This window comes from Muscardinus avellanarius, assembly GCF_963383645.1.
Source record: "Muscardinus avellanarius genome assembly, chromosome: 6".
Classification (NCBI taxonomy): domain Eukaryota; kingdom Metazoa; phylum Chordata; class Mammalia; order Rodentia; family Gliridae; genus Muscardinus; species Muscardinus avellanarius.
The window spans coordinates 27,798,790-27,814,289 of NC_137791.1; the positions used below are offsets into that span (position 1 = coordinate 27,798,790).

The 15,500-nt window shown below is 37.9% G+C and overlaps 1 protein-coding gene across 1 annotated transcript in view; it reads right to left on the minus strand.

Moving 5' to 3' along the window:
• Positions 1-14,950, minus strand: part of LOC308264000 (acid-sensing ion channel 5-like) — a gene marked incomplete at both ends in the record, with an annotated part of 105,250 nt that extends 90,300 nt beyond the window's left edge. The window contains 6 exons of the mRNA XM_080697160.1: positions 397-518; positions 1,675-1,842; positions 5,351-5,490; positions 6,117-6,225; positions 14,547-14,838; positions 14,925-14,950. Of these exons, the coding sequence (XP_080553286.1) occupies positions 397-518; positions 1,675-1,842; positions 5,351-5,490; positions 6,117-6,225; positions 14,547-14,838; positions 14,925-14,950 (857 nt within the window). The remainder of the gene's footprint in view (positions 1-396; positions 519-1,674; positions 1,843-5,350; positions 5,491-6,116; positions 6,226-14,546; positions 14,839-14,924) is intronic.
• Positions 14,951-15,500: the final 550 nt, after the last annotated feature.

Below are 15,500 nucleotides of genomic sequence, written 5' to 3' on the forward strand. Positions count from 1 at the left end.
ACCCAGTGATTTTGGATTGACTCAACAGGAAGACTGAAATATTCTGATGATATAACACTAAAATTTAGTAAGAGTTAGGAGGTAAACATAAATTATACCTTAATCTGCATTTAAATTTATCAACTTAAATGTGTTATTTCTAGTGTAATGGGCCATAGAAGAATAAGATTACCTTTAAAAAAAACATTTGTTACAGCCCATTTGTGATCACCAGAATCTAGAAAAAAGTAGGTTCTAAAACAAGAGTATGTAGTGATGCTTTCAATGAAGTTATTAATCCTGAATAGTCAATACATCATAAATTAAAAGTTGATTTAAGATGAATTAATAATGTATTAATGTTAATAGTGAATTGGTTAAAGACTAATAAATTAAGAGAAAAAAAATGGTATTTACCTGAAGTCATACCCTGAAAAACTTCTGATTGAAACTCCAGACTGGGAACTGGAAAAGTAATGGCACAGGCCAGTCTGGGCTTTAAATGGGTATTCTGAATCTCTCACAAGCTTCACTTGTGTCTACAAGGAAACAATCACCCAAAGTGTTTGCTTGTCAGTTGGTTTAAGAAATCAAACAGAATTTAACCTCATTGTGTCAAAACAGGTTCATCTTTACCACAATCACATGGGCTTTCTATGGGTTTTTAAGATTTTAAGTTAAATCTCTAGGTGCTTGTTATAGACATCCTAGACAAGTAGAATCAACATTTTTCTTTCTTTTACTCTTTTAGAATGTTTATCAGTCTCCTAATGAAGTGTCCTCTTTTTCCTGAGGTTATGTTACAGAGTAGTACACTTCTCCCAGGACTTCTGACTTTGGGCAGCACGACTTTGGGACTAGCACAATGGTTTATACCTGGATGATCCTTAAATCAAACATTCTTTCCATCTCTTCTTTTCATCCCTACATCTAGCATAAGTCATATAGTTCATAATTGTCTCTACAGAATCCTCCTTTATGAATGGAGAAATAAAGGGACATTATTGTCTATAATGTGTATGGAGCAGATCTTGGCATATAATGATTCAAATACAGAAAATGTCAAACAGAAGGACATTTGAGTTTGGGAAATTCTGGGTTGATAATTTTTTTCAAAACCATAATGGCATCCTCATTGGCTGGTTTTAGGTAGCTGATGTTGTACATGGGAAAGTGTTAGAGTATCCTTCCAAAATTGAAAATAATGCAGCATGTTGAACACAGTTTTAAAACGGAAGAAAGGGGACTTGAGGTACAATTCTGGCTCGGTGACTTACTTAGCAACATGACCTTAACTTCAGGTCTCACCTCTTTATCTATGAAAAGAATTATAAAATAGTTGACCCTGATGAATTATAAAATAGTTGACCCTGATGTTTCATTTATCCTTAACATTCAGAAATTTTTTGGAAATTAGTAGTACCACACTTAAGCCTTTCTAAAGAATCCAGTGAACCTATTAGCATGTTAAAGAATAAGCATCAATGTTTTTTTCTGAAAGCATATCTCAGGTAAAAATTTCCACCCTTTGATATCTTAATTATTTTCCTGGAAGCAATTTTCAAATTTGATTAATTCAATCTTTGGCCATTTACATTTCTGAATATAGAAAGATAAGAATATGAGAGTAATTAATTCTGAACACACAGTAAATAAGAAAAGTAGAAAGTAAGGATTCACGAAGCTGAAAGTCACCTTGTTTAACCAGTTCAGAGTGTTGAGGGGAGAGCCTCCATTGCAGCCATAATTGCTGTATGAGCAGTCAATGACCTGCTGCACACTGAGCTCCTTCAAAGGCTTCCCTCTTATTGCACATGCGGACTCCACCGCTCCAACCACGCTGAAGGCCCAGCATCCTCCACACTGTCACAAAGTAGAAAAGGGGAGTAGCGTTTATTATCTGTTAATGTCAAATTTATCAGTGTCTCTAATCATACCAAGTTATAAAACTAACAAAGTTTCCAAAATTTGGAAGGCTACAAATAGATATGACTGTCTACTACCTTTTCAAATGAAAAAAGAAAACCAAAATTCTCCTTTGAACATCAACATCTAAATCTTCAAGCTCAATCAGTAAGGTTACTATTAATAAGATTACTATTATAAATTAAAGAGTCAAAGATAAAGTGAATTATCAAGGATTAAGAATATATTTGGACTTATATTTTAAAACTCTGATACAGGGCTAATATCCAGAATATACAAAGAGCTCAAAAGGCTCTACACTAGCAAAACAAATAACTCAATCAAGAAATGGGTAACTAAATTGAATAGACACATCACAAAAAAGAGATACAAATGGCCAATAGATACATGAAAAAATATTCAACATCATCAGCCATTGGGGAGATGCAAATCAAAACTATGCCAAGATTCCATCTAACCCCAATCAGGATGGCAAGTATAAAGAAGTAAAATAGCAACAAATGCTGGCAAGGATGTGTGGAAAGAGGCCTTTTACACTGTTGTGAGAGTGCAAACTAGTTCAGTCACTATGGAGATCAGTGTGGAGATTCCTTAGAAAATTGAGAACAGATCCACCATATGATCTGGCTATACCACTCCTGGGTATCTTTCTAAAGGGGTTGAAATCAGAGAACTACAAAAACTTATGCATACCCATGTTCATAGTAGCACAATTCTTAATGGCTAAAATATGGATCCAAACTAGGTCTCCATCAACAGATGAATGGATTGCAAATTATGGGAAATAATCACAATGGAATTCTACTCGGCAATAAAGAAGAACAAATCATGTCATTCACAAGAAGATCAAAAGACTTGGAGAACATTATGTTAAGTGAGATCAGCCAAACACAGAAAGAGAAGGGACATATGTTTTCTCTAATATGCTCAAGCTAGGGAGTATTAGGGATACCAGAGGGACTTCAGAAAATGGAGGGGAAACCTCAGCAAAGCATGAAAGGAAGGGTAGGAGAGGACAACGAAGGTTAATTAATGAAGGAGCTACATTTGAATATATGTATAAGTGTGAATATAGCATGGTCAATCTGGACACTCATTGTTGGGATACTCATTGTGGAGAAGGGAGGGCACCGAGCACTGTGTGAATGAATGTATGCCATTTTCAATATGATCCACATAAAAATTAAATAAATACATAAATAAAATACTAGTGAATTATTTGAACACATAACTTCTGTTTATAAGTGGCTCCTTTCCTGGAGTGTGTGCTGACTCCCATACCACCCTTCAATCTTTCTTGCTTCTCCCAGGACACCAGTTTCTACAGTCATACATCATGCCCAGCCCAAAGTGGAGTCAGTGACAAGCACACATGCTGTATTCAGTATTTGATAGAAACAGAAGTTGGATGAATTACTGTTTGGACTATCAACATGCCAACAGGAATGTATTAAGTATGCATATCATGACTCAATTGAAATGTTCTAATTGTACAAACCCATACTAGTCATTCTCCAAATATCAACTTTCAATTTTGCTGACTGTGGATCAAAACAAAAAATCCCACAAGAATAAAAGAGATGATTCTAAAAGAAGTGAGTAGACAGAGGGCATCACATAAAAGGAAGGATGCTCCACAGTATGGGTATAAAGGAGGTGAGGATTTGAAATTGAATGGAAATGATTTAATCATGGGACAGTGTGATGGACAATGGGCAGAAAAAAGGAAGAACAATTGGATGGCTTAGCGGAGTGAGGTTTTGAACAGCTTTCTGATTTTCTATGGTCTCCTTTAGATCTCTGTCTCCAGTGCCATTTGCTAAGTTACTCTATAGCATAGTTTACAGACCTGGAGAGATGTGATTCCAGGTTGCCAACACATACCCATAGTGAGCTCTAGTCAAGTCATGAGGGTATCTTCTGAAAATAATATCTCCATTTTCTCTCTTAAAAGACCTTAATTAAATGTACTCTTTTAATACAATGTAGATATTTCCTGGAAGGATTGAGTTTACGGCTAATTAGCTATTTATTGTGAATCCAATCATAAAGCAAATGATTTGATAATAAAATTTAATACACAACAATAGTCAATCTGGGAGCTAAAAATGTTATTTTAAATAGACAGTGACTGATAAACTGTTGAGCCCATAACATTTTTATATACAAGCTATGGCCGAAAGACCTGCTGAGGTTTCCATAGAAAAGGACCCTCAGACAAACTGGGAACACCCTCGTGTGCTTGGGCTGTGCTTTCCCCCCTCAGCTGGCATTTTCTATGCATCTGTGGGATGCAGAGGGTGAAGAATTTCAACAAAGCACACACAGCCCTCAAGCATCTACATGCATCATATGGCACATCTGTCCACATCTGGTGTTACCATCTCTCTCATGACTTTAGATAACACAGCTTCTACTACTTCACAACACACAAGCTGCAGACCTTCCAAACCCCAACTCCCACAAGCACAATTTGCATCTCTTTCAAGGTCATTTGCTGCAGTTATTGAAGGATTTTTATATCTGGATCATTAGACAAGTATAAAAATCATGCCACTGTGCTCACTCATTTCCCAGACGCTTTTTATCTTTGACACTAAGTACTTTAGCATTGTGTCTTCACCTCATTTCTCCTACAATCCTTATATGTTATTGCATAATTTTGTAGAGGTAATGATTTTAGCAACCTATATGTCATCTGATAGTTGAACTAACTGCACTTTCAAGGACCACTAATTAAAGAGTGTGTGATCTGGACGGGCTGATGATGCAAGTGGAATTTTCTCTTTCCTTCCTTCCTTCCTTCCTTCCTTCCTTCCTTCCTTCCTTCCTTCCTTCCTCCCATTCTCTCCTCCTCCTCCTTCTCTTCTTCTTCTCTCTCTCTCTCTCCCTCCCTCCCTCCTTCTCTATTAAATCCAGAGACATTCTATCTCTGAGCTACATTTCCATCCTTCTTTTATTATTATTATTTCTTATTTTGAAGCAGGGTCTCACTAAGTTGCTGAGAGCCTCAATATGTTGCTGTGATCCTCCTGTTTCAGCCTTCCAAGTTCTAGGATTGTAGGTGTGCAACACACACCACCACACCTAGTTTTGTTTTCCTTTTGAATCATAAGCTGTTAGTGTCCTGTGTACTCCCTCCAGCCTCTCGCCTGCTATTCTACAGCTGGTATCTGTATTGTAGATCCTTGAAAGCATCTCTAAATTAGTGTGCTAGAGACAATGAGGATTTGTGAGCTAACCTACCAAAGAAGATTTATCTTCAGGGAAAAAAGGCAAGATTTCACATCTGCCTTTCATGTCTCAAAGATCTTCCCTTTTGTATGCCTAAGCTGTGATTTTACCTAGAGAAATGATGGTTTTCATCATAAGTCTGATTGAACTTGACCTCCAAAGTGCTTTCCAATGCTTAGATAATTAAAGACAAAATGTATGTAAAACTTACCATCTCCTGGTTCCTCACTTGCGTTACAACATGCTTGTCCCTCCAGTCAAATTGTAATGGCAAAGACACATTGGGGATGGGTGTTTGTACTTCTGCTGGATATCTGGGAAACTTGGAAGATTTGCTTCTTAAATAAATGGCTGAGTCGAAACATGAAATGAAAGACAACCAATAATATAAGGAGAGCTCCTTGGGATTCTTTCTGCGACATTTTTTTTTTTTTTCCCCAGACAGAAACAGTAGCTTTCGGGTGATCCTGACATTTGAGATTTTCCTCTGTGCTTTTCTCTAACATGAAATACATTCCACAGCAAGGTACTAAAGAGAATTTCTACAGTAAGCTTGAAGCTGACACACAAAATGACTTGTTTGATAGAATCAGGTCAATAATAAAAAATGAGCATGATTGACCTCATTTCTTGCATTATGACTTATAAAAGCAGTGTTCCAAATAAAACAGTGCTAGGAAACTCCAAAGGTGATGAGACATTTGCCTCTTATAGCTATGTGGACGTGTATATGATTCTAATATTTAATAATTAAGCAATAATTAGCAGAAAATGGCTTTAATCTTGTTAACACGGGATACATGATTGGCAATAAGTTTTTAAAAATGTTAATTTTTACTCAATTTACTAGGTTTATAATTAATTCCTCAAAACATTAGGCAAAAATGTTAAAAATCAGGAATTCTTTAAAATTTTTAAGATTTTAAAAATGTTAAAAATGAAAGTTATTATCGACTAATAATACCATCAGACCATACCTTTAAACTCTTCAGGAAACAAATAAGAAAATTGATTTATTCCATAGAAGGCTGTGGAGTTTTCATGAAGTAATAAAGAATTCAAGTATCGATGTCTATTAAGACTTTTCTGAAATAAAAAAAGCTGTTTTATATTCATTATTTTATCTATTATGTTAATTCACCAAGGGAATCTGTTTTGCATTGTGAAATATTATCTAATGGTACATATGCATTTTTGAGGCTGGCCCAGTGTGTTTTATCCCTTATATTTCCTCTCACCACACAGGCTGAGCACATTACATATATATTTGTTAAAGTGTTGGCCTACAGGGAATATTAGCTGCATACAAGGACTAGATAATAGTGGCAGATCATCATCCACTGATGTCCATGCCTGTGCTTCGACAGTTGTGAGCGTGTAAAGTGTCCTCCTTATTTTGTTCTCCTCAGCACTATGTAATGATGCATGAAAAAAATGAACAAATGAGTAAGTCTAAATCTATTAAAGCTTTATAGCTAGCTCTCTCTCATTTGGGGTAAGAAAGCCATGTTGAAGAGATGCAGTCTTGAAAAAGTTCCAAGAAGATGGTCAGGGTTTTCTATCTGGAGAGAAAAATGTGAACATAATTTTCAAATTCCTGAGCTCTTAATTTTGATATTACTTATCTTGGGCTTGTCTTTTCTATGAAAGTTCTTCCATATATATATATATATATATATATATATATATATATATTTTTTTTTTTTTTTTGTATGGGTGATTGAACCTAGGGTCATTCCTACATGAGTGCTACATCCCCAACCTTTTTTTTTTTAAGATTTAAAGAAGCTTATTAGAAAGATAGAAATACAGATGATAGGTAGGTACAGCTCCATACAAGACTGGCATGGAGGGGTGACTCGAATGAATACACCCTACATCCCCAACCTTTTTATTTTGAAACATGGTCTTGCTAAGCTGCTGAGGCTGGCCTTCGACCTGTGATCCTCCTGTCTCAGCTTCCCAAGATGTGCATGTACCACCATGTCCAAGGAGGGTGCAGGATGTTAACAAAGAACAGCACAGTGCAGAGCAGCCATGAAGAAGCACACACAGGCCTCCATCTACAGTGGGCTTTATCATGCTGAAATTCCTGGATGGGACAAAGCCAAGGTTCCCACAAGATGAAATAGCTAATGATCGACACCACACAGAAGCTGGCTATTTGGGACCTCAAGGGACTCTTCCTGACAGACAACAGGCTCTTGATTAATGATGGCCTTTCCAAACCTTCAGGCATCCCCTGTACTGCTTGGAAGTATAGTCCCTTCTCCCCTCTCCCCTTCACTCAGACTCACTTACATGGCAGTGAGAAGCTTTGTCTGCCCACTCCTCACTCACACATAGTGCTGTGCATAGGAGAAAGGGAGGGAGGGAGGGAGGGAGGGAGAAAGGAAAATTATTACTGTCAGGAATAAAAAGGACTCAATGCTTTCTTCCTTAAAACAGGAAAAGCAAAAGAATATCTGTTCTCATTACTGTTACTTTACAAATGTCCTGGAAATCCTATTCTTTTCAATAAAGCAAGAGTAAATTTTTAAAAAAGGAATATATTTTATTTTTTATTTATGTATTTATTTTTGCGGGTCTGGGGATGGAACCCAGGGGCATTTGACCTCTGAGCTACACCCCCTGAAACCAGGTCTCACTGAGTTGTAGAGGGTCTCACTAAGTAGCTGAGGCTGTCCGCGAACCGCGATCCTCAGGTCTCAGCCTCCCGAATGCTGGGATTACAAGCGTGCGCCACCACGCCCGGCTAAAAAGGGATGTATTTTAAACAAAGAAATAAAAGTGTTTTTTCTAGGAAACAGATATGTAGAAACCACCAATCTATCACCAAAAATGCTACTTGAACTATAAGTTTTAGCAAGATTGCAAGATGAAAGATCAATATATAAAACTAATTGTAGAAGTTTAAGAAAGGTTGTAAGATTGAAAGATTAATATAAAATCTAATTGCAATTTTTAGACTGGCAACAAACTATTAGAAAATAGTATTTTAATTTTTTAATAAATATAAATCTAAAATGGATTTCCAAATATTTTAATAAATGGATAAACTTAAAAAATGCCTAAGATTTTTTTTTTTGTACTGGGGATGGAACCCAGGGGCCTTCTACCTCCGGGCTACACTCCCAGACCTATTTTATACTTTATTTGGAAACAGGATCTCACTAAGTTGCTGAGAGCCTCACTAAGTAAGTAGCTGAGGCTGGCTTCAAACTTGTGTGATCCTCCAGTCTCAGCCTCCCAAGAGGAGTGCGCCACCAAGCCTGGATAACGTATAAGATTTGAATACTGAAAATCTACAAATTACTACAAAGGGAAATTAAAAGAGAACCAATTAAGAGTGATCTAAGGGAAGTCTCAACATTGTCTATGACAGTAATCTTTCCCAAACTTAACTATATATTCAATGACATTTAATCAAAATCCCAATTTTCTTTTTTCTTTCTTTTTTTTTTTTTTTTTTTTTGTTGAGATACTAAGGATTGAACTCAGGGGCATTCTACCTCTAAGCTACACCACCCCCAGCCCTATTTTTCATTCCTTATTTTAAAACAGGGTCTCACTAAGTTGCGGAGGACCTCACAAAGTAGCTGAGGTGCCACAAACCTACAATACTATTTCAGTCTCACAAATACCAGGATTACAAGCATGCCCCATCATGCCCAGCTCCAACTTTCATTTTTAAGAAACTGACCATTTGGCTAGAGCTTTTATGATTCGATACCAAAGGAAAATAATGTCAGAATTATAGAGTTGAGTATGAAAAACCTTCTGTGTACTACAAAATGTAAGTAAAACTAAAATAAAAAGTATCAAAAAAAAATTTAAAGCCAATGAAAATAACCTGTAACTAAAAAATAAGAATCTTATTATTCAAATGTCTTCTAATTAATATAAAAATACTAATAAGAAATAAAAAAATATCATCAAAAATAGAAACAATTGATTAGTTGCTTCAATTTCAGTGTTAAAATTTTGCTAAATAAAATAATAGTAGCATCTTATTTCTGCTTATGAATTTTTGCATTGTTTATAATATATAACTCATCCTCCAACACTGAGAAAATAGAATACAACACACACACACACACACACACACACACACACACACACCATATATATATATATATATATATATATATATATATATAGTATTAAAACTTTTCAAAATCCTTAAAAATATACAAATTGTTTCACCAAATATCTAAATATAATTCTAGGAGATGATGATGATGATTATGATGATGATGATGTTGATTATTATTATTATGTGGTGCTGGGGATTGAACCCATGGCCTGAACATGCTACTCAAGTGCTCTATGACCCCCATGTCCTTAAGCTAGAACTAAAATGTTAGACTCATGCATGTGGACAATGTTTTAACTCCACACATTCAATAGATGCCTTTCTGGATTCATATAAAATGTATGGCTGAGGGAGGACGTAGTAGTTTAGATTCACTATTTGGAGTTAATGCAACTGTAGCTTACTAGATCATGAGAAATCCTATGAGAAAAACAAAACACTGTCACTCTGATTTACAAACATCATATTGCAATGAAAACACATATATAAATAAATGTGTATGTCACATTGTTCTTGGTAAGCTCAAGTACCTCTCTTAATTGTTTTGCCCTTAGAGTATCATTTTATCATCCAAATTTTATTCATTCTGTTTGTGAAGTAGCTATAACACCAATTTAGTATTAAAAATGAATATTGACTTATTTTAAGTCCTTAATTTTCAATAATTCCAATAACAGTTACTCATGTTTGGTCTTATACATGTGTCTGAAACGACAAGTGTCTCTATCTCTTCTTTTGATTCTACAAGACCACTAATGACGTAAAAGGCTCTTCCTAAGGGTTTTGGGATGTAGCTCAGTGGTTGAGTGCTTGCTCAATATGCAGGAGGCCCAGTGGTTGAGTGCTTGTTCAGTGGTTGAATGCTTGCTCAATTCCTAGCAAATCACACAAGTACTTCCTTGGAGGTTTCAGAACAAAGCACAATGATTCTCTTATACATCTATACATGCAGAAACATACATACACATTTATGGATAAATTTCTCTAGTCTTAATATAGCAACAATCTGGAACATCTTAGAGTTGCCATGCAATTTTGGTCTATATATTCACTCTCTCTGAGCTTTGTTTTTTTCACTGACAAATAGGGCAGTAGTGACCTGGCAGAATGTAAGGAAAGCTTGGGAACCACTTTAATAGCTGGCAGACTAAATTCTCAATTTAAATATCTTCATGTTACATCTTCTTTTTTTGTTTAAACATATGCCATTTCAATTTTAGAAAAGGTCATATAATCCTTTCAGTTTTCCCTGGGTTAAAGGGAAGCAAATATTTCTCATGGTATTAAAAATGAGGAGTAATAAAATATTATCAGTAGAGTATATCCAAGAATACTTGCTATAATAGTGAACACATGCGAAGTCATCTTACATAAATTTTACGTTATTTACATTTTTCTTTGTGGTACTAGGGGTGGAACCCAGAGGCTTTCTACCTCCGGGCTATATACTCCTAGACCTATTTTTTTATATATATTTTATTTGGAAACAGGGTCTCACTTAGTAGCCGAGGCTGGCTTCAAACCTGTGCGATCCTCCTGTCTCAGCCTCTCAAGTGCAGGGATTACAAGTATGCGCCACCACGCCCGGCTTTAAATTATTTACATTTTTAAAAGTCCTTTATTTCTTTAGTTATCTGTTATTTCAAGTGACTTTTCTGGTTGACCTCAATTCTGGCTGTTAAAGAAGATTTCACAGAAGCATCACCAACTATGAGTCTAGAGGTCTGTTGCTCCTTATATCAACAACCTGTGTCATAGAATAAATGGTTAAGTTATTCTATGGTTATTAAATGGTTCTATTCTATGATTATTATTCTATAGTTATTCTAAGTTATTAAATGGTTAAGTTGTAATCCCAGCATTCAGGATGCTGAAACCAGAGGATCGCGGTTCACGGACAGCCTCAACTACTTAGTCAGGCCTTCTACAACTCAGTGAGATCCTGTTTCAAAATAAAGAATAAAGCCGGGCGATGTGGCACACGCTTGTAATCCCCGCGCTTGGGAGGCAGAGACAGGAGGATCACGCAGGTTCCAAGCCAGCCGCGCTGGCTTAGGAGACCCTGTTTCCAAAAAATAAAATAGGTCTGGGAGTGTAGCCCAGAGATAGACGGGCTTCCAGGAACCCCAGTACCACCAAAAAGAAAGAAAGAAAGAAAGAAAGAAAGAAAGAAAGAAAGAAAGAAAGAAAGAAAGAAAGAAATTGGGCAGGGGGTTTAGCTCGGAGGCCAAATGCCCCTGGGTTCCATCCCCAGACCTGCAAAATAAATAAATAAATAAAATAAAAAAATAAAATAAAACAAGGAACATGGATCTTTTTCATTTTTCTTTTTGATCCTAGGGTTTGATCCTATGGCCTCAATTGTGCTAAGGACATGCTCTGTAATTGAGCTCTATGTTCAGCCCTCAGATGTGAACTTTAATTTTAATTATGGGAGAAAAATTAAAAATCTGAGGAACATATGCCAAACTTTTCATTAGTAGGGTTAGGAGATGCAGAAGTCTGAACATCAGATTGTTCTTATTTCAAAAATATTAGAGCTGATAAATCAGAATAGCCTTTGAACAGATATGGCAGAAAAAAACAACCTTCACATGTTTTCTTTTTGTTTTGTTTTGTTCATAATTAAACAGGTTTAAATGATTGCATTACAAAGAGAGACACCAGATTCCTGCCTGGAAGGGATTTGATGACTGGAGGAAATCCTGTTATTACAAAACTAGGGAAAACATGTCCTTTGGACATCAACATTGCTTCCTAAATCTCTTTAATCAACATTATACTTTAAACCCTGGCCCTCTAAAACACTGTCCCTGAAGAAAAGTTTTTAGTGACTTCAAAGAGCTAGAGTCTCTTAAAGTTGCCTCTGTATGTGTGTACCTAGTGTGCTTATATGCTTGAGGCAATTACATATTCAAATTAAATTGTGAGGTATTCCAAAGCAGTCTCTTTGGAATTCTTATTTGCTGGCCTAATTAGGATGTTTTATTAATGCTCCAAAATTCTTGCCAATCCATAATCAGAAAGGAAGGACAGTGTTTGCTTAAAATAAGAAATAGAACTGTTTTAGTCTGGTAACGATAAGAGATAACACCACTGATAACAGAACCTGTTTCAAAGTGGATATCAGACTAAAGTTTGAAAATTCTCCAGAAATCAGTATTTTTTATAAGACTAGAAAACCCCTAATTTCTTCTCAAAATATATTTTTTTCTTTCTTTCCTTCTTTCTTTTCCATCCATTCATCCATCCATCCATAGTAGGGACTGAACCTAGGGGCAGGCATTTTACTTCCAGGCTGAATTCCCAGAACTTTTTATTTTATTTTTTTAATTTGAAACAGGATTTCTCTAAGTTGCTAAGTCTGGCCTTGAAACTGTGATGTTCCTGTCTCAGTCTCCCTAGTACTGGAATTACCATTTCAAGGCATCTTAAGTCCCCTAATCTGTCAACTATGAGTAACAATAGCCTCAGCTGCTTTAAGATAAATTGAGAGGGAAATGACAATAAAATTATTTTCAAAAAGACCTAGGAACAGGAACCCTGTGAGTGGCTGGGAGAGTGCTGGCTCTTTTTAGATTCAGGTCCATCCTAAATCTACTTCTTGGAAGAGAATCAGTGAAATCTTTCTCAAAGGCTGCCACTAACTAAGAAAAAATTCAATAATGCATTTTTTCTTACATGTACTCAACTGTCTTTAGAGGAGCAAGCAAACCCTTTAAGAAGGAAATGTTAAATGTTAATCTTTCAGTTGTCTTAAAAAAAAAAAAAAGAAACAGTCTTAGACAGGTATGTGGCTCATCCTTATAATCCCAGTAACTAGAAGGCTGAGACAGGGGGGTAGCAGGTTGGAGAACAACTTCAGAAAAATAATAAGACTCTCATCAAACTAGGGAAAACCTGTTTCAAAACCAAAAATAAAATAGGGCTAGGGGTGTATCTCAGAGGTAGAATGCCTGAGTTCAATCCCCAGTGCCCAAAATACATAAATAAAAATAAAAAGAATGTTCTAGCCCCTGAGTACACTAAATATATAGCTGGAGGGAGTGAAGGAGCTAAATCAGGTGCAAGTATTTGTCTAAGTGCATGGTATGAATTAACTGAGTCCTTAGTAACTGTTGATACCGTTCCCTCTTCACAGACACATCCTTTGCCTAAGGTCCCCAAACTGGCATTTGGTGGAAGACCATTAGCTCACAGAGAATCTGCAGAAGGGATACAAACCTTAAGAGACTTCATTTCTATTTTATGAGATAATTAGGCTGTGGGAATTGGATGTATTTCCCCCTGTTGGTTTCTAGGTTTTCTTCTCTTTAGGATGATTTGTTTTGCACTATTAAGATGGGCAATGGTGTGTGCATTCCCCTATGAAGAACTGTATGCATAAAATGTATAAGTATTTATCCTGAAGTTGCTAGAGAAGCAAAAGATCATTAGTAAATTAACTTAGTTTTTGCTGTTCTGAACTGCAGGGCTTTTCACCTATGACAGCTGGGAAGCAAGAAAAGAAAGGCCCTGTATACTAATTCCCTCTTCAAGGGCACACCTGCAGTGGTCTAACTTCCTTTCAGCAGATCTCACCCCCCCAAAAAAAAATTCACAGCCTCCCCCAAAGCCCCACAGGTTGGCTGCCAAGCCTTGACCACATTTGTCCTGGGGAACAGTCTAGATCAAATCAATAGAAGCCAATCTAAATCCCTATCCTTTGCAATTACCTTAACTTCAGGAAATATTTTTATTTATACTCAGCGAACTCATCCCTTTCAGAGTTGTAATGCTACAGTAAAAATAAATGCATTATTATGAAACATGTCTAATAATCAGAAAAAAAAGTTAATTTTTTTTTCTTTGTTTCAATCAGTCTCCACCAAGTCTGAAAGAATCTCTGTAATCCTTGAGCAGGCTCAAAGCAGGCTTTTGGTTCACAAACTTCCGATCACAGAAGGATTCCAGCGACCCCTTCTGGAAGAAAGGTGACATTTTTCTTCCGCCAACAGGCAGCTCCCTATTGCTGTCTAGGTAAATGGGAAATCAATCGATCAGCTCTGGGAGGGAGTGGCAACGCTCGAGGGGGGCTGCTGAGAGGGGTCCTTCTGCCCATCACCACTACTGGGTGGATGTACCCACTGGCTACTTTGGGCGCACCACACACGTCCACGGCGGCCAGCCTGGGTTGGCGAAGGCAGGGGAGAAAGCGACCCCCGGCGCCTGGGGAGAAGCCGGGCACCGCAGCCCCTCGCCCGGCCCCGGCCGCCCTCCCCCGATCCCCGGGACCCCCGGGCAGGGACGCGACCCGCGGGGCGCTTGGTACCCTGAAGGCGGCCGCCTCTCGCGCGGGGCTCCGGGGCCAGGTGCGGGTGTCAGGGACGCGGGGCCCCGCGTCTGCGCCCCCATCGCCGCGGCCCAGGCAGCAGCAGCAGCAGCAGCAGCAGCAGCAGCAGCCGAGCACCCAGAGCCAGCCCGGCGCCCGCCGCCCCATCGGGCCTCCTCGCCGCCGCCGCCGCTTTCTCTTTCGCTTCCGCGGCTCCTCCCATCCGCCGCCCGGGAGCGGGAGGAGCCGCCGGGCGCTGGACCTGGTCCCTCGGAAGGCCCCTTCCCTGAATCTGCAATCCGGAGAGCGGAAGGCTGTCGGGGTTCTGGCTGCTTGTTTCGTGTGGTTTTGTTTTTAAATCCACCAGATATTAAGTACTTGAGCGCGTGATTTGAAATGTCCATCTCATCGCTCATGAGAGAAGGGCATGCTTTACACATTAATAGTGATGCCAGTGTGGCCCCTATGCTGGTCCAGGTCTCAAAAGGAAAACACAAACTACTGGCTTTATTGCATGTCCATAAATAAGCCCCAGGTGTTTTTTTTTTTTATTTTAATTTTATTTAACCTTAAAATACTGGAAAGGAGGGAGAGGTGGTGGCCCAGAACTGTGATCCCAGGTTTTGGGAGGCTGAGGCAAGAGGATGAGAGGTTTGAGCCCAGCCTCAGTAATTTAGGAAGAGTTCTGCTACTTAGCAAGACCCCGCTCCAAAATAAACAAACAAAAAGGGCTAGAGGTACAGCTTGGAAGCAGAGGTAAAGTACACCTGGGTTCAATCCCAGTACTAAATTAGTTAATTAATTAATTTGGGGAGTTTGTTGAATTTAACAGCCTTGTTTTGTTTCTTTGTGAGATACTGTCTAATAAATTTCAAAACCTAGAATACTGTGTGTGAATTCACAATGATTCAGCAGATATTTATGAATATACAGCATTTTAATTGTGCAGATATA